Source organism: Lampris incognitus, chromosome 17 (genome assembly GCF_029633865.1).
Source record: "Lampris incognitus isolate fLamInc1 chromosome 17, fLamInc1.hap2, whole genome shotgun sequence".
NCBI classification, from domain to species: domain Eukaryota; kingdom Metazoa; phylum Chordata; class Actinopteri; order Lampriformes; family Lampridae; genus Lampris; species Lampris incognitus.
Window position 1 is genome coordinate 6,236,466 of NC_079227.1, and position 17,853 is coordinate 6,254,318.

The window sequence follows — 17,853 nt, forward strand, 5'->3', positions numbered from 1 at the left end:
TGGGGTCCTCATTTCTTTTGTGAGCATCTTCTACGTCAGCCGACGCTTCACAGCGTCTGTATCGTGGACTGCAGGTGTGATGCTGACCCTTCTACCCCCACCCACCCACCCCGCCCCCCCCAGTGCAACTCTATGCATTATCTCGCCGCACACCGAGCCCGCTCACGGGCTTTATGGTGCAATGCTCCGTGTTGCAGCCGGCTACGTGGGCGCTGCGTTTTCTATCCAAGCCGACACCACGCCGGCCGGCTTCACCGATTACCACACCTCCACCTAGACAGGGGGACTAGCCGGTCAGATCACATGGCATCGGCCCTCCACCCAGACAGGGGGACTAGCCAGTCAGATCACATGGCATCGGCCCTCCACCTAGACAGGGGGACTAGCCGGTCAGATCACATGGCATCGGCCCTCCACCCAGACAGGGGGACTAGCCGGTCAGATCACATGGCATCGGCCCTCCACCCAGACAGGGGGACTAGCCGGTCAGATCACATGGCATCGGCCCTCCACCCAGACAGGGGGACTAGCCGGTCAGATCACATGGCATCGGTGCCGGGTTGACATGAACACTTGCGTACTCGTGGTTATCCATGGCACGCGTTTGATCCCTTCTGGCTCAGAGTATTGAGCTGATGCGATGTATGCGATGGCTGTCAGCATCTTCGTCACCATGGCGACAAGATGTCATCAGGGGCACCTTCCGTGTGCTTTCGCAACTTGAGTTTTTAAGCTCGCAAGAGAGGCAAAGGGACGGATTTTTTTCCAGGTTATCCTCGGGTGAACTGTCACTTTTCCCGCCTCTCTCTCTCTCTCTCGTTCGCTCACCCAGAAAAAGTGAAATTAAAGCGTGCCTAGTTTTACCGTAATGTAGCCCGACAGCGAGCAAGCGCTAAGCTAACGTTAGTGAAAAGGTTGTTTCTTAGCTAGTCCCCCCCCCCCCCACGTGTGGCTGGTATGCGTCGTTACATGACCAGCGGTCTATTTACTGGGATGCTGCGCTGATAAATAGGGGTGGGCAAAAAAATTGAATGTTACACAAGTTTGGCCTCAGGCTTTGTGTACCCACATACATTCCACCACCCTAACTCCGTATCCAGCGACCGACGCTCTGGTTTTACAGGCCCGTGCAGGCGGTACATTCATAGCACTACCAATATGGCAGACAATATAGCAGGAAATCACAACTCCCATTGCAAAAAAACAAAAACAAAAACAAACATCCTGATGTTTGGAAACCATTCTTCTCCAGAAACTCCTCTCTGCACCGCTGCCCTCTGTTCACACGGGGCGGATTTGGCAGTGACGGGGGTCGAGGTGGCGTGTCCACGGGGGAACCTCGCTCTTTCTCTCTTTCACCTCTCCTGGCTCAACATGTTAGCAATGGTCATGACGCTGAACGCCGGGGGGGGGGGGGGGGGGGGGGGGAGATAAAAATATCTCGAATTTCTGCGACAGAAAAGCGCGTCTTGCTCGGCATCAGGATGAAACACGAGGACCCCCCCCCACCCCCACAGGTATGAAGGGATCCTAGCTTTAAAAATAAAAAAAACAAAAGAAGGAAAAAAGAGAGGAGGATGTGCTGACTGGACTCAGTCTAAGTCCGCTGAAACAGTTGGGGGGACTCGGTACAAAAGCGGCTCTTCTAACCTGGACAAGCGAGGGGGCTGCCGGCCTGGTGGTGGGTTTCAGGGGCTGCTCATCAGCAGGACAGGATGAGAAGGTCAAACGCCGAGCGGAAGGAAAAGAAAACACTGAAGGTAATCTCTGTTTGAGCTAATACGACTCTCCCTCTACACAAATTGGTGCCTGTGATTTGGTGTGTGTGTGTGTGTGTGTGTGTGTGTCTGTGTGTGTGGTGAAGGTGTTTGCCAGTCTTGTGTCCTGGGGGCCACTCGTCTTCCCACTTAATGCTGGCTAGATGGATGCTGGACATTTTCAGACTGGCACGAGATAATGACAGTGTGTACTTTAGAAGGTGGTGTGGTAGGTCCGTCTCCCTCATTTCTCTCTCTCTCTCTCTCTCTCTCTCTGGAGATCTGCAGAGGCCGGCCGATGTACCTCTCAACACAGCAACCCTCAGAGGTCATCTCCATCTGACAAATGCTGACCTCCCTGGAACACAGTAACGTCCAACACAGGTGGTCAATTAAATACAAGAACACACACACACACACATGTAATACAAAAGATAAAAGCAAGAAGAGGTACCTCCAGGTTAACAAAAGCCCAAAATGCCCCCCCCCTTTTCTCCCCAATTGCACTTGGCCAATTACCCCACTCTTCCAAGCCGTCCCGGTCACTGCTCCACCCCCCTCTGTCGATCTGGGGAGGGCTGCAGACTACCACATGCCTCCTCCCATACATGTGGAGTCACTGGCCGCTTCTTTTCACCTGACAGTGAGGAGTTTCACCAGGGGGATGTAGCGTGTGGGAGGATCACACTATTCCCCCCAGTTCCCCCTCCCCCCGAACAGGTGCCCCAATCAGCCAGAAGAGGCGCTAGTGCAGCGACCAAGACACATACCCACATCCGGCTTCCCACCTGCAGACACGGCCAAGTGTGTCTGTAGGGACGCCCGACCAAGCCGGAGGTAACACGGGGATTCGAACCGGTGATCTGCATGTTGGTAGGCAACGGAATAGACCAGCACACTACCCCGACGCCCCAAATGCCCCCTTCTTCAAAGCCTTTATCGCCCTTAGCAACCACTCACCATGCTGTCTGAATAATCTGCTGTCATGGTGACCTGTTTCTCCTCCGGGGGCGGGGTCATGAGGGAGCCGTCTGTACGCCTGTTCTGATTGGTGAGCTGCAGCCACATGTCGTACATCTGCTGCATGTCCCTCACTTTAGTGGGGGAGAGAGAGAGAGAGAAAGGGGGAGAGAGAGAGACGGAAAGAAAAAAAGACATTCTGGTCATGACTCTGCCCCCCATCTTCCAGCGTCCCTCCTCTTGATTCATGACTGAAACCCAGTCTGACAACACTGACACTGCAGAGGACCACAGACAAAAATAGTTCAACTTTTAGCGGCCCGAGTTTCAAATGGATTTTCATGGGGCTCCGAACAATGAGGGTGGTCATGACAATCCTTCACCAACCCCCCAGCACCTATTAAGTGCTGCCAGATAGAAAGAAAAAAAAAATACCTGAATTGATGAGAAAAATGACAGAAAACACCACAGGGTCACATGTAGTGCAGTGGGGAGGAGACAGGATATGTACGTACGTGTTGTACAACGTGCAGTGTTATGTTGTGTGTGTGTTCAGTAGACTACATTGTTTTGTGTGCGTTCAGTAGACTACATTGTTGTGTGTGTTCAGCAGACTACATTGTTTTGTATGCGTTCAGTAGACTACATTGTTGTGTGTGTTCAGCAGACTACATTGTTTTGTATGCGTTCAGTAAACTACATTGTTGTGTTTGTGGTCAGTAGACTACATTGTTGTGTGTGTGGCCAGTAGACTACATTGTTGTGTGTGTGTTCAGTAGACTACATTGTTTTGTGTGTGTTCAGCAGACTACATTGTTTTGTATGCGTTCAGTAGACTACATTGTTTTGTGAGTGTTCAGTAGACTACATTGTTGTGTGCGGTCAGTAGACTACACTGTTTTGTGTGCGTTTAGTAGACTACATTGTTTTGTGTGCATTCAGTAGACTACATTGTTTTGTGTGTGGTCAGTAGACTACATTGTTGTGTGTGTGGCCAGTAGACTACATTGTTGTGTGTGTGTTCAGTAGACTACATTGTTTTATGTGTGTTCAGTAGACTACATTGTTGTGTGTGTGGCCAGTAGACTACACTGTTTTGTGTGCGTTTAGTAGACTACATTGTTGTGTGTGTGGCCAGTAGACTACATTGTTTTGTGTGTTCAGTAGACTACATTGTTGTGTTCAGTAGACTACATTGTTTTGTGTGTGTGTTCAGTAGACTACATTGTTGTGTGCGTTTAGTAGACTACATTGTTTTGTGTGCATTCAGTAGACTACATTGTTTTGTGTGTGGTCAGTAGACTACATTGTTGTGTGTGTGGCCAGTAGACTACATTGTTGTGTGTGTGTTCAGTAGACTACATTGTTTTATGTGTGTTCAGTAGACTACATTGTTGTGTGTGTGGCCAGTAGACTACATTGTTGTGTGTGTGTTCAGTAGACTACATTGTTTTATGTGTGTTCAGTAGACTACATTGTTGTGTGTGTTCAGTAGACTACATTGTTGTGTGTGTGTTCAGTAGACTACATTGTTTTATGTGTGTTCAGTAGACTACATTGTTTTGTGTGTGTCCAGAAGACCCGTGTGCTCGTTATGTTTGTATTAACAAAGGGGGAAATGGAGACAGACGTGACTGATACACTAAGACAAACGGTGCCTGGTGGACATGTGGTCTTACAGCTGTTATTCTTCATGTATGTCCACACATCTCTCTCCTCCAGACTGTGGGCGAACGAGCAGTTCCCAATATAGTGGCACTTCTTCTGTTTCATCACGTGAACACACATCTGGTTGGGACAGAGGACACAGGTTAAACACTGTGTGTGTGTGTGTGTGTGTATATGTGTGTGTGAGAGCTCGAGCGAGCAAGAGAAAGAGAATGAGTGAGAGAGAGATAGCGTGAGAGAGAGCTCGAGCGAGCGAGAGAATGAGTGAGAGAGATAGAGTGAGTGAGTGAGTGACAGAGTGAGAGAGCAATAGAGTGAGTGAGTGAGGGTGAACGAATGAGTGAGTGAGTGAGACGGAGGGGGGGTGAATGAAGGAGCGAGTGAGAGTGAATGAGAGAGAGAGAGAGAGAGAGAGAGAGAGAGAGAGAGAGAGAGAGAGAGAGAGAGAGAGCGCTTTAAGGGTCTAGTTAAGGGTTAGGACTTGGGTTTATGGTTAAGGTTAGAATTAGGATTGGGTTAAGGTAAGGGTTACACATGTATTTCTGATGGTTAAGGGCAGATGAATGAATGTAGTCAGTGAGTGTCCTCACAAAGATGGGAATACATGAACGTGTGTGTGTTTGGAGTCCTGATGATCATAGATAATTAGCAGGACTTAATGAAGCCAAACAGCTCGAGCGGGGAAATGAAAAGCCATTTGGTTTCTTGGAGCGACGCTGCAGCTGATCATGGAAGTGTTATGGAAGGTGCATCCTGGCCCACAAGTAGGCAGACAGAGGTTAGAGGAGGTGGAGAAAGTCCTCATTAACATGTGGCCTGAAGCAGTGGGGGTGTGTTACCAGACACACACAGTCAGCTGCAGTCAGCACGTGAGAGGCGTGCAGGGAAAACAACTGAAGGATGTCAAAGTCTTAAAAGTTTCTCTTCCACCTGCCGAAGGGACACATTAGCTCTCAAGGCACGTCCACCGTTTTACCAGAAACAAAATGTGACTATTAGAGTACAACACTCAAGTAAATGTCAAGATAGACAAATGCACCAGGCAACACCAAAATTAATCACCTTTTATCAACATCTTGCTGTTGGCAGGTGATATTTTTCCTTCTCTGGTTGGTCAAGAAGAAAACATGCAGTGAGGATGTCTCATCTCATCTCATCTCATATCATCTTCAGCCGCTTCTTCGGGGTCGGGTCGCGGTGGCAGCAAGCTAAGTAGGGCACTCCAGACGTCCCTCTCCCCAGCAACGCCCTCCAGCTCCTCCTGGGGAATCCCAAGACGTTCCCAGGCCAGATTGGACATGTAGTCCCTCCAGTGAGTTCTGGGTCTACCCCGGGGTCTCCTCCCAGTGGGACGTGCCCGGTAGGCCTCCAAAGGAAGGCGCCCGGGATGTATCCTGATCAGATGTCCGAACCACCTCAACTGGCTCCTTTCGACGCGAAGGAGCAGCAGCTCTACTCCGAGCTCCCTCTGGATGCCCGAGCTCCTCACCCTATCTCTAAGGCTGAGCCCAGACACCCTATGGAGGAAACTCACTTCAGCCGCTTGTATCCGCGATCTCACCCTTTTGGTCACTACCCAAAGCTCATGACCATAGGTGAGGGTTGGAACAAAGACTGACTGGTAAATTGAGAGCTTTGTCTTCTGGCTCAGCTCCCTCTTCACCACAACGGTCCGGTACAACGTCCACATCACTGCTGATGCTGCACATTGCAGTCCACCCGTCAATCTCCCGCTCCATCCTACCCTCACTCGTGAACAAGACCCCGAGATACTTGAACTCCTTCAACTTGAGGCAACAACTCATCCCCAACCCGGAGGGGGCAATCCACCACTTTCCAGTAGAGAACCATGGCCCAGACTTGGAAGTGCCGACTCTCATCCCGGCCATTTCACACTCGGCTGCAAACTGCCCCAGTACGTGCTCTGATGAAGCCAACAAAACCACATCATCTGCGAAGAGCAGAGATGCAATTCTGAGGTTCCCAGTGAGGATGTACGAGGGAAAATATCGGATAACAGCGAGCCACTATTTCACATGGCTTTGCTACTGTAAATGTGTCATATTACCTCTAATACATATACGTATTATTTGGATTTTCCTCCAACACACTGAAGTACAGCATGTCTGCAAACCTGCCGAGATTACATTTTACATATGAAGACTTTATTGGACATGATCCAATACTTACACTAATTCTAAAAACAGACATCCTAATTCCCGACAATCCCCCCACTCAGAGGTTTGGCTTAGTGTCAAAATGTGTAATTCATCAAGTCGAATTACTGGTTAGGAAAAAATTTCTTGGCAAACGAAACAGACTGTGATTCTTAAGGAGGGGATGGAAGTGCAGGAAATGAGAGAAGAAGGACGGCACAACAAGGAAGAGAGAAATAAAGGAGGCTGGAGTGGACAGAAGGAGGTGAATAAGACCAGACGCTGCCCGGTAACAATTGGACTGAAGGGCGTGCAAAGTGGTTGTGCGGCAATGGTGAAGGTATGTATTGTGCTTGAGAATGCCATGTAGGCTAACTTAAATGGACTGTCTCGATGCATGCTCAATAATTCAGGTATAGAATCCCAGATAAGTTTTATCTGTTCATCTGGACACAAGATTTAGTGGGAGAACATTTTCAACACTCATCTAAGTGACTTCGTCACTCTCAGCTGACTGCAGGTATCCCCAACCTTATGAACAATACAGTTGCATAACGACCGAAACCAGTGATTTAACACTGGTTTTATATGCAAATTGCCATGACCATCAATTACAATGGCCATGTATACTATTCACAGAGGATTGGGGAATAGCTGCAATCACAGCATTGCAAGATGGCAACAGATGTACTCTTAGCCTCCTTGACTACCTATTCAAACCAGTATTCCTCCCTATCAAGGATGTGCACATCCTCATCCTTAAAAGAGTGGCCACTGGCCTGTAGGTGGGTGTAGCCCGTGGAGTCCTGGCCTGACAAGGTAGCTATTCTGTGTTTTGCCATCCACTTTCACAGGGTTTGCTCGATGTATAAGTCACAGCAATCCCTCCAGCACTTAACAGTATTATCTACATTTCTCTGTTTGTGCTGGGGGGACCTGATCCTTGGGGTGGACCAATTTCTGGCACAGCACGTTTTGGGGTTTGAAAGCAACCAAGACGCAGCGTTTGGAAAATATGCAGCTCAACTGTTCCAACACACCGGCTACATATGGAATCATCACGGGATCACGCTTAGACAGCGGTCGTTCTTCTCCTCTCTTCAGTCAGCTGGTGGACTGTATGGCAGGGATGTGCCTTGACCCCTGGTATTATATGGGCCCTGGTTCTAAATTATAAAAGACCGGAGTATTCATAGGCTTCAACGTTAACAACTATGCTATCGTCTTCCGCTTCCGGTGTGGGAAGATGGCAGCACGAATTCACGTTTGCAGTGGCCTCACCCAGTACCAGTATGGGAAGATGGCAGCGCAAACTTACATTTGCAGCAACCTCACCCAGTACCGTCCATGCAGTATCTTTGTCCACGCCTGCGTCTAAGTTTGGGTCTTCGTTTGATGGCCGGGAGAGCTGGCGCTGGATCGGCTGAGAGAGTTTGGTCTGCTCGTCCAGTGGGCCCAGGGAGCACGGCCCTGCCTGGAGCTGCGCCCGAAGAGGAAACACCGAGGGCGGTCCGACAGGTGATGCTGCACCAATACACCTGTCAATCTCCCGCTCCATCCTACCCTCACTCATGAACAAGACCCCGAGATACATGAACTCCCTCACTTGAGGCAATAACTCATACCCAACCTGGAGGGAGCAATCCACCATTTTCCGGTAGAGAATCATGGCCTCAGACTTGGATAAAATAGTTAATGCAATAAAAAAAAATAATTATGGGCTTATGAATGATGGCAAATTGTGCAGCTAATTGTTTATCTACAAATACGCTTTAGGTAAAAGAAACTTCAATTAACTAGTCTACTCCTCCTCCTACCACTGGTCCGAGCCACAGCCAAGCCTATAGCCCCTTCACTATTGCAGCTGGTGTGAAGAAGACCGAGGAGAGGGTGAGTGAGTGCCACCAAGCTGCGACTAAGTTTGTAGTTAAAGGGCTGCACTCTTTCATGGAGTCCAAGGGCTTTAGGTAAAAAGTGTATATATCAGTGTATATTGCTTTGGATTGTTTATCTTTTAGATTATCATTGTACAAAGGGTAGTTTACTAGGCCCACTACTCCATAATCATATGATAGTTAATTATCCAGGTAATATTATACAATATAATACTACATAATAATCAGAGGTGCACATAATTGGGGCGCAGGTGCGCATGCGAGGTCAAAATAAATGATGCGCAGCAGATAATACAAAAAGAGGCGCTTTTGCGTGCCAACATTTTTGGGACACAATTCCTTACTGAAACAACAGGATTTTCTCCATATGTCACTGGTAAGAAAGTCATTATGACAAACGTGCCAATCCTAATGATCAGTTGTTAATCTTGCAACGTTTAGCCTTCGTTCTTGATTAAGTGGATGCGGGTTTTTTCCAAGGTTTGCGAGGTTAACTGTTAAACCTTGAACTCCAGCAAACAGTTAGCTTACAACTAGCTTAACGTTACATCTTTTCCTCTGCGTTTAGGATTTTCGTCCATTCATCACAATGTCCAAGAAGCAAGTTGCATTAAATAATTACTTTGGTATTGCACCGCCTCCGAAGAAATGCCAGACTGAACCTGTACATAAAAAAAAAACGTGTATTCGTGGAAAAGTGGCTGCAGGGAGTAGCCTGGCTCCAAAGAGATGACGACCGCACGGAGATGTGGTGCAAAATATGCTGTGAAAATCCCAATTTCGCAGATAAAAGCAGCATCTTTCATATAGGGACAAAAAAAAAAGTCAGGCATCCAGCTTTTGAAAAGCACGAGAAGAGTTGAGTGCATGAACCTAGTGCAAACTACTGATAATGGGTGCAGCGGGACCAGAAATCCACTCGCCCTCTTGACACATGGCAGGACAAACTGAATGAAGAATGGCATCAAGCACTGAGTAATATTTTTCTGTTGGTCTTTCACAAAGCGAAACATGCACGCCTGATGCGTTCATATGAGGACGATATTGCGCTATTTAAGAGGCTTGGAGTTAATGTCGGGAGTGCATATCATTCACGAGAAGGGGGGACCCGCCTCATGCAGAGCACCGCAGACAGTCAGTTTAGAATGTGTACATCGTGTCTGTGTCTAGCTACGGAGAGTTTATCTCAGATTCATTAACTTGGGTGAGAGTTTACATTGAGTTCATTAATTTCGGTGTGAACCGAGCTGCACAGGACGTAGTGAACAGACTGAAACAGCGCTTCCGTACTTGTGGTTTAGGGGATCAGTGGAAGATGAAGTTGGTCTCGGTGTATACAGATAGAGCAGCAGTCAAGGTTGGCGTTAACAATGGGGTCATTCCCAAATTGCGTCAGATGGGGGCGATCGGGGATTCCCTTGTGCATATTCTGTGTACTGCCAACACCCTCGAGAACTGCACAAAGTCAGCTGATCGCATGGTACCATACTGTAGGACATTTAATCGCTCTGTTGTCAAGTTGCTGAGCTTTTATTTACAGAGAGGGGGTGCAAAAAGAACAGAACTAAAGATGTGTGAGGAGAATGGTATTGCCTTTGTGTAACTAGGAAAGTTTCACAACATCAGATGGTCTGCATGGAGGCAAGAGACTCTGTTGAAAAATATGGAGGCTATTACCTGCCATTCAAATTCAAGTGTCGACAAGTGATGACAGTGACCTAAAACATGTCTGCACAGAGTGTGTTCAGTGTTTCCTAGCCAACATGCTGGACACTGGAAACATTTTACAGTTCACCTCCCTCAGGTTCCAGCAAGATAAATTGACTATTGGTGAATGCAAAGATGAACTCATGGTAGCTGCTGGACAGCTGACACTATTGCTTGACAATGAAGGCAAGTGGAAGTACAGGTAAGAGACTGTTTCAAATGCTGACAGGGACAAGGCTGATATATTGAGAGGTCTAATTCATGAGTTTGAAAGCAGATATGAATCCCTTAAGTCATATGATACATTTTTAAATTTTTATCCTTCAACTTGGCCTCAAGAAATGCAAGACCTCCACAGTTTTGACAACACAACACTTCCTAACATCCTCCAGAAATATGAGGCCAGCTTGTTTGTTGACAGAGACTCCACTGTAAGAGAATGGATGTGTTTAAAGCATGCAAGAAAACGTTTGGCAGCCTCCTCTGTGTATGACTTGGGTCAGCAAAGTGAAGATAAGTAATCCAGATAGTAACTCCAACATTCATAAAGTCCCTCTGTTGTCCCTTACACTGCCCTTGAGCAGTGCTGCATGTGAGAGGGGATTTTCACATCTCAATATAATAAAAAGCAAGTACAGATCCCGCCTCTCAGACTCTCGCCTGTCATCCCTGACGCACATCCATGTGTCTAAGATGACAACAGAGACTTTTGAGCTGAAGCCAGCTGTTGACTTGTGGATGCAAACAGCTAATCGCAGACTCAACCAGGGAGAAAGAAGTAGGTCTACATCTTCATCTGCCATGTTTGAAATAGAGGAAGACAGTGAGGAAGCAACATCTCCACGTGCTCCCTTGAGAACCAGACCATAAAAGCTAGGTGCACCCCTGATTATAATAATCATCGCCATTTTCACTGTAGGGCGATGACCAGGGTTCTCAACACAAAATACCCCCCCCCCTCCCCCTCCAGGAGTGTCCTCAGTGAAACACTGATTCCTGCCTGGTATGATCTAGAGAAGGCCAATATTATCAGAGAGCTCAAGGATGTGACAAAGCTGGACATAACATCAGATGGGTGGACCAGCCTTAGTCAGTACCATTACCTGACAGTCACAGTGCATTACACCAGCCAGGGCATTATGAAGCAGGTAGGTCCTCAAAACCAGGGCTGTCTACAGATCATGAACAGGAGTAGTGGCAGATTCTTGAAGAATTTGCAGTCACAGTCACCAGCCACCAGCAATATGGACGTTACCATCAAGAAGCTACATGTACTGAAAATAGGATGCGTTGCACACACACTGAGTCTAGCAGCACAGAGGATCTATCACATCAGTACCACAGACAAATGGGCAGCCCAGATCAGAGGTGTGGCTGTGTGGATCAAGAGATCATCAATGGCTAAACCGTCTTAACAGACAACCAGAAGTTCCTTGGTAAGACACCAGTTATTAAAGTATTTTTTGAAATTTCCAATTTTAATAATTTAACAACTATTTAAATTTAGTTAATGTATGCCTGTTGTTGTTTCAGGCCTTCCACAACACACAATAATACACGATGGAACTCCCTCTAATGATCGAGAAATTCATAAAGCACTATCCAGCAATCCAAGCAATGTCCTTGAGCCAATGAGTGAAAAGTTCAATGAGGAAGGAAACCTGGAACGCCGGACAAGGACTTCAGACAGGCTGAGGAGTTTGTCCAGCTCATGAGAATCCTCTACACACCCACACTGTTTGTGTCAAGTGGAAAAAACTCCCACCTGTGGACAAATCATGCCCATCCTCCAAAAGCTAGAGGACCACTTCACCAAGAATGATGAAGACAGTGTTTGTGGCATCTATCCAAGTGACAGTGTGGGGGAACCTTTCTGAGAGGTACCTGGATGAGGAAGTTCAAGTTTTCCCGCATCAGGCCACAGCAATATACCCCAGGTTCAAAGGGAGGGTGGTGAGTGGTGCCACCTGGGACCAGCTTAGCGAGGCAGTTAAGGCTGTGACAGGAACAACACCAGAGCTGGCAGAGGAGGAGCAGTATACAGACACAGAGCGGCAGCAACAGGAGATGGAGACTGAAGGAGAACAAGAGAGGGACAGAAACACTCACTCCTTCCACAGCACAAACTGGCTGCACTGGAGGAGTTGTTCTCAGAGGTCAAGGAGCTAAGGTCACAGAGCCATTAAAACCTCTTGCCCATCAAAAAGAGAGTTAAGCTTGAGATCCAGCTCTACAAGGACCTTCCTCTGATCCCCATGGCAGAGGACTCGGTGATGTGGTGGTGGGAGAAGAGATCTACTCTGCCCCTCCTCTTATACATTGTCAACAGTTACGTCTGCGCTCAAGACACCTCCAACACCAGCGAGAGGGTATTTTCGACTGCAGGGAGTCTCCACTTTGGCCAGAGAAGGCAGATATGCTGATCTTCCTCCAGAAGAGTTGTTGAATTGCTTTTCAGTCTACATAGGCTAAGGCTAAATGCCCTACCCTTTACTTTTGAAACATTTCTGTTGTACGCCGTTGCTACTGAATGCTTAGAATAAAAGAAAGTGAAGTGTTTTTAATTTGCCATTTTTATTCTTAAAAAATAAGAAAAAGAGAACTGTGAAAGTACAGGACCGATGAGCAGGATCGATAAGAGTGGTAGTATCGGGGGGCCTCCGGGTGGCGTGGCGATCTATTCCGATGCCTACCAACACAAGGATCACCAAGCCGGAGGTAACATGGGGATTCGATCCAGCGATCCCCGTGTTGGTAGGCAACGGAATAGACCGCTATGCTACCCGGACGCAAAACTGTAGAAGTTTAATGGAATATGGAGCTCATTTCTGGATTATATTGATATAAACATATCATCTATAATGAATGACAAGAGCATTTGTATTGGAAATGGGTTGGTAGGCCCCAGCCCTAACTGACATTGTGTTTTATTTAGCATCTATTTAAACTTGAAACTTTATTGTGTACCTCTTGAATTTATCTACTCATGATTTTTTTCTTTATCCCTAGCTAGTCTTTGTCTTAACCGTCTTATGTGCTTTATATATGTGATTGCTGTTTTCTTCCAGGGGGAAAAAAAATGATGGTGAGCAAGGGAGGAGGGGAAGGCATGGGGGAAGAGAGAGGGCTGTGACTAGCTGGAGTGGAGAGAGGGGAAACTCACGTCATATTGCTGAGGGTAGGTTCGGGAGAAGGGTAAAGGTCGAACCACTACCCACTTCTTCTTCTCAAAGGATTTCACCAGCAGGACCCGTCGCTCCTTAGTCCAGCTGTGGGAAGAGGAAGTGCGAATATAAACAAACTTGAAGTAAAAATCTTATTTGTGTTGACTGACAATTAGCAAGGCGTTACGGGTTGTGTAGCATTAACTTTTTTTGCCCAAGCCAAGTAAATTTAAAGATAAAGAAGTACTCCTGAGGCAGAAAAATCTTTGTTCATTGCACTGGAAATGTTAAAATCCTAAACATCATCCTGTAGTCGTCACATTTTAATGAACTCCTCTTTGTAAAGTCTGTGACGCAGTCTTGTTTTTGATGCAGCGTTGTGGCTCCTGGTCTAGTGTTCGTATCAAAATCACATTTTTTTGTAACTGCAACACTATTGTTTCATATTGGTTTGGTGAATGGAAGAATCAAGCCGTAACATGAGAGTGATGGCGGCGGGGCTCACCTGTGCCGCGCTTTAGCAGTGCAGTACTTGAGGTTTTTGTCTGGCTCGTTGACCTGTCCATCTCTCCAGCACTGGCCACACACGAACTTCATCTTCAGGTTCAGGCCTCGTCCCCTCCCCGCCCCTGCCCCAACTGGGCTGACGCCACTTCCCCCAATACTGTCTCCTCCCCCTCCTCCCCCACCAATCCCCCCTCCTCCGCCCAGTCCTCCTGTACCAATGCCGCTGCTCTGGTGGGGGATGTGCATAGACTGCAGGGAAAAGGAGGCGAGAAAGAGAATTAGGGAATCATTCATTATCTTAATGAATTGAGTCCTTATATCACCGCGGGTACGCTAAACCACACCAAGGTCTGGCTTCAAACCAGCACCCATCACCTGCTGCACTCTCTTTGAGCTCAATTTCTTAACCACATTGTAAAAATCATAAAAGTTCACATTTTCATCAAAAGACTTAACTTCCCCACCCTGACCTTCACCCCTGACCCATCACCACTGGTATGACGATCTGGAACACTGGCTTTTACCTAAAGGGCTTTTGCGGTGAGCCCCAAAGATAGTCCAGATATTAAACCAACCGTTGTCATTGTATTAAATCGCCCCTGAGCTGTCTGTCCTGTAGGGGCTGCCCTGCCCGTAGACTACAATGCCCACAAATCTTTGCTCACCTCTACTGATGTTAGAGAGAGTGGGAAAGATACTCCATCTATTCGCAACACCTGGACTCTTTCTTCTCACACACACACCAACACACACACACACACAACATCACCGGTTTGGGCGAGTGGGTCAAAATGGGACAAAGCAGCGCTCCGACTAAGTTATAAATAACTTATAGAAACATTGCGTGCAACAGGCTAGGCTGTGCTTTACTAGTCCCCCATCTCTCTCTCATGCATGTACTTTACAGTGTTGAGGCTTCACCTACGAGTTTTTCCCCGAAGTGGTATCTGATCCGTAGCTTTGGTTACACCACCAAAACTCTCTTTTTGGGCAGACAGGAGAACGACAGAGCGAGAGAGAGAGAGAGAGAGAGAGAGAGAGAGAGAGAGAGAGAGAGAGAGAGAGAGAGAGAGAGGAGAGAGAGAAGAGAGCGAGAGAGAGAGTGAGTGTCTGGGTGGCGTGGCGGTCTACTCTGTTGCCTACCAACACAGGGATCAACGGTTCGAATCCCTATGTTACTTCGGGGTTGGTTGGGTGTCCCTACAGACGCAATTGGTCTGCGGGTGGGAAGCTGGATGTGGGTGTGTGTCCTGGTCGTTGCACTAGTGCCTCCTCTGGTCGGTCGGGGCGCCTGCTCGGGGAGGGGGGGGGGGGGCTGAGGGGAGTAGCGTGATCCTCCTAGTGCTACGCCCTACTGGTGAAACTCCTCACTGTCGGGTGAAAAGAAGCGGCTGGTGACTCCACATGTATCGGAGGAGGCATGTGGTAGTCTGCAGCCCTTCCCGGATCAGCAGAGGGGGTGGAGCAGCGACCAGGACGGCTCGGGGGGGTGGGGTAATTGGCTGGATACAATTGGGGAGAGAAAAGGAGGGGGGGGGGAATCCAAAAAAACAAAACAATAGAGTTTATGTGTTTAATGAAGGGTGACTTGTTTTGCTGCTGTTCAACAATAAAGGACAGTGTTTGGGCACCTCGTGTGTTCATTTAGTGTCTGGACCCAGACGCTACCGGGCTAAGATTCAACAGGCTACGCCTTGCCTCCTGTGTATTACGCTGGGCAAATGGCCCCAAAACAAAATACTGCAACACTGCCCACTTCGCTGTAGCCGAGGCTACATTTGGACATTTGGGGATCGGGTCGGGTTCGGGCGGTTAATCAACGCATATTTCAGCACGTGTGGATTGGCTCTCATATCGGGTCGGGTGGGTGGGGGTATTAAAAATCCTCGACCCGCACATCACTGACGCGCTGGTCTATTTAATGCTGCCAAACTCTACTATTCACAAGTCCATAGAGCTTCAACCTCTGCTCGCCATCGGTACGGACATTTTGGTTGCAATAATTAATTTAATTATTAATAAGAGTTTGATCAGACTGGTCATATTATTCCATCAATCTTGGTAGTTTAAAACATCAAACGCCAAACTTAATGGTTGATAAATCCGTGAGAGTGATTTTATGGGAGTGATTTGACAACTCTGCTGCACCCACAGTCCTGTGAACGCTGCCTCCCACCTTTGAGTCCAACATGAGACGCTCTTCAGTATTTCATGTGTTTCTCTTGTCAGTACCGTCTGTTCTCCATCTGAATTCTCTTCTTCATGTTTGTGAAGTGCTTCTGACAAGTTCTTACATGCACATCAACCTCAAATAAAGTTGAACTTTAACCTTTTGCTGTTTCTGGGCGTTCTGTTCCAGCCTGTGCCAGTGCCTCTTGGACTCCTGCACCATCTCCTCGTGGGTGATACCTGGGGGGGGGGGGTATTAGACCAGTTGGAGGGCAAGGTTAATTTCAACACAGAGGATAAAAACAAATTAACTGAAAATAGAGGTGAAACAAGCCAGGGACTCACAACAACAACAATAATAATAATAACAATAATAATCTTATTTCACTTTTTTGGGGGATATTTCCCCCTTTTTCTCCCCAACTGTACCCGTCCAATTACCCCACTCCTCCGAGCCATCCCGGTCGCTACTCCGCCCTCTCTGCCGATCCGGGAAGGGCTGCAGACTACCACGTCTCCTACGATACATGTGGAGTCGCCAGCCACTTCTTTTCACCTGACAGTGATCACCAGGGGGACGTAGCACGTGGGAGGATCACGCTATTCCCTCCAAGTTCACCCTCCCCCCCGAACAGGCACCCCAACTGACCAGAGGAGGCGCTAGTGCAGCGATCAGGACACACACACACACACCGAGCTTCCCACCCGCAGACACAGCCAATTGTGTATGTAGGGACGCCCGACCAAGCCGGAGGTAATACGGAGATTTGAACCGACGACCCCCGTGTCGGTAGGCAACGGAATAGACCACCACTCCACCCAGATGCCCCATTTTACTTTTTAATTTAGAGAAAATTAGACGAGGCATCAACAACATGACTGGTTTTGTGTGCATGGGTGTGTGTGTGTGTGTATGTGTGTGTTGGGAGTAATTTTGGTGAAGTCTCTGAGATCAAAGATCAACTACGGGTCCATTCCGGGATCAGTTATAGATTTTAAGACAGGAGCTCATTTGCTCCGTCATATTCGGGCATGAATGGGTAACATCTAAAAACTTAACCCTTGTCGTGCTGCTTGTTCAGGACATCAGGTTGAATGATGAATTTTCATTTACTTTTTTTTTTTTTTTTTTGTTGCTAGTCCAGCCTAATACATGGATGTCAAAGAATGACTACCGGGCCCACCTGTGTCTTGCTGCAGGACCCAGCACTTGAGTTCTATGATGGAGTGGGCGAAGGAGCAGCTGTCCTCCCGCTGGCAGCCGTAGCGCACTTCGTGGCGACACACGTCAAACTGGCACAGGGGGTGCAGGGGTCGCACCTTGCTGTAGCGCACGTTAGCCGACCTCACCACGTGCACTAGGCACCTGAAGGAAGTGGGCAGCGAATCAAGAAAACAGAAAGAGAAGAGAGGGGGAGAATGGGGAGGTTTGCTGGTTGTACTGAGACATCTGAGAAAAGCACAGGGTGCGACAGCCTGAAAGAACAAGCCTGTGGAGAAATCAGATCTGGAATCCACGATCTGGTAGGTGGGACCAGGTTTGACCAACTTGTTAGTAGGAGGAAAGAATCAGGAGCTGCCAAACGCGTCAATGAGGCAGATCTGTGCCCAGTTCTCCAGTCACCGGCAGAGGAGATAAGCCTATCTAGCCATCCATCCTTTATCCAAACCGCTTATCCTGCTCTCAGGGTCACGGGATGCTGGAGCGTATCCCAGCAGTCATTGAGCGGCAGGCGGGGAGACATCCTGGACAGGCCGCCAGGCCATCACATGGCTGAGACACACACATACACACACACACACACACACACACATATTCACACCTAGGGACAATTTAGTACAGCCGATTCACCTGACCTGCATGTCTTTG

The 17,853-nt window shown here is 47.9% G+C and overlaps 1 protein-coding gene across 1 annotated transcript in view; it reads right to left on the reverse strand.

Annotated features, from left to right (window-relative positions):
• Window positions 1-1,510: 1,510 nt before the first annotated feature.
• zc3h7bb (zinc finger CCCH-type containing 7Bb) overlaps window positions 1,511-17,853 on the reverse strand; it is a 29,279-nt gene continuing 12,936 nt past the window's right edge. The window contains exons 15-21 of the mRNA XM_056297314.1: window positions 17,168-17,349; window positions 16,144-16,223; window positions 13,813-14,063; window positions 13,307-13,412; window positions 4,397-4,505; window positions 2,718-2,851; window positions 1,511-2,115 (exon numbers count right to left, since the gene is read on the reverse strand). Of these exons, the coding sequence (XP_056153289.1) occupies window positions 2,080-2,115; window positions 2,718-2,851; window positions 4,397-4,505; window positions 13,307-13,412; window positions 13,813-14,063; window positions 16,144-16,223; window positions 17,168-17,349 (898 nt within the window). The 3' untranslated portion in view covers window positions 1,511-2,079. The remainder of the gene's footprint in view (window positions 2,116-2,717; window positions 2,852-4,396; window positions 4,506-13,306; window positions 13,413-13,812; window positions 14,064-16,143; window positions 16,224-17,167; window positions 17,350-17,853) is intronic.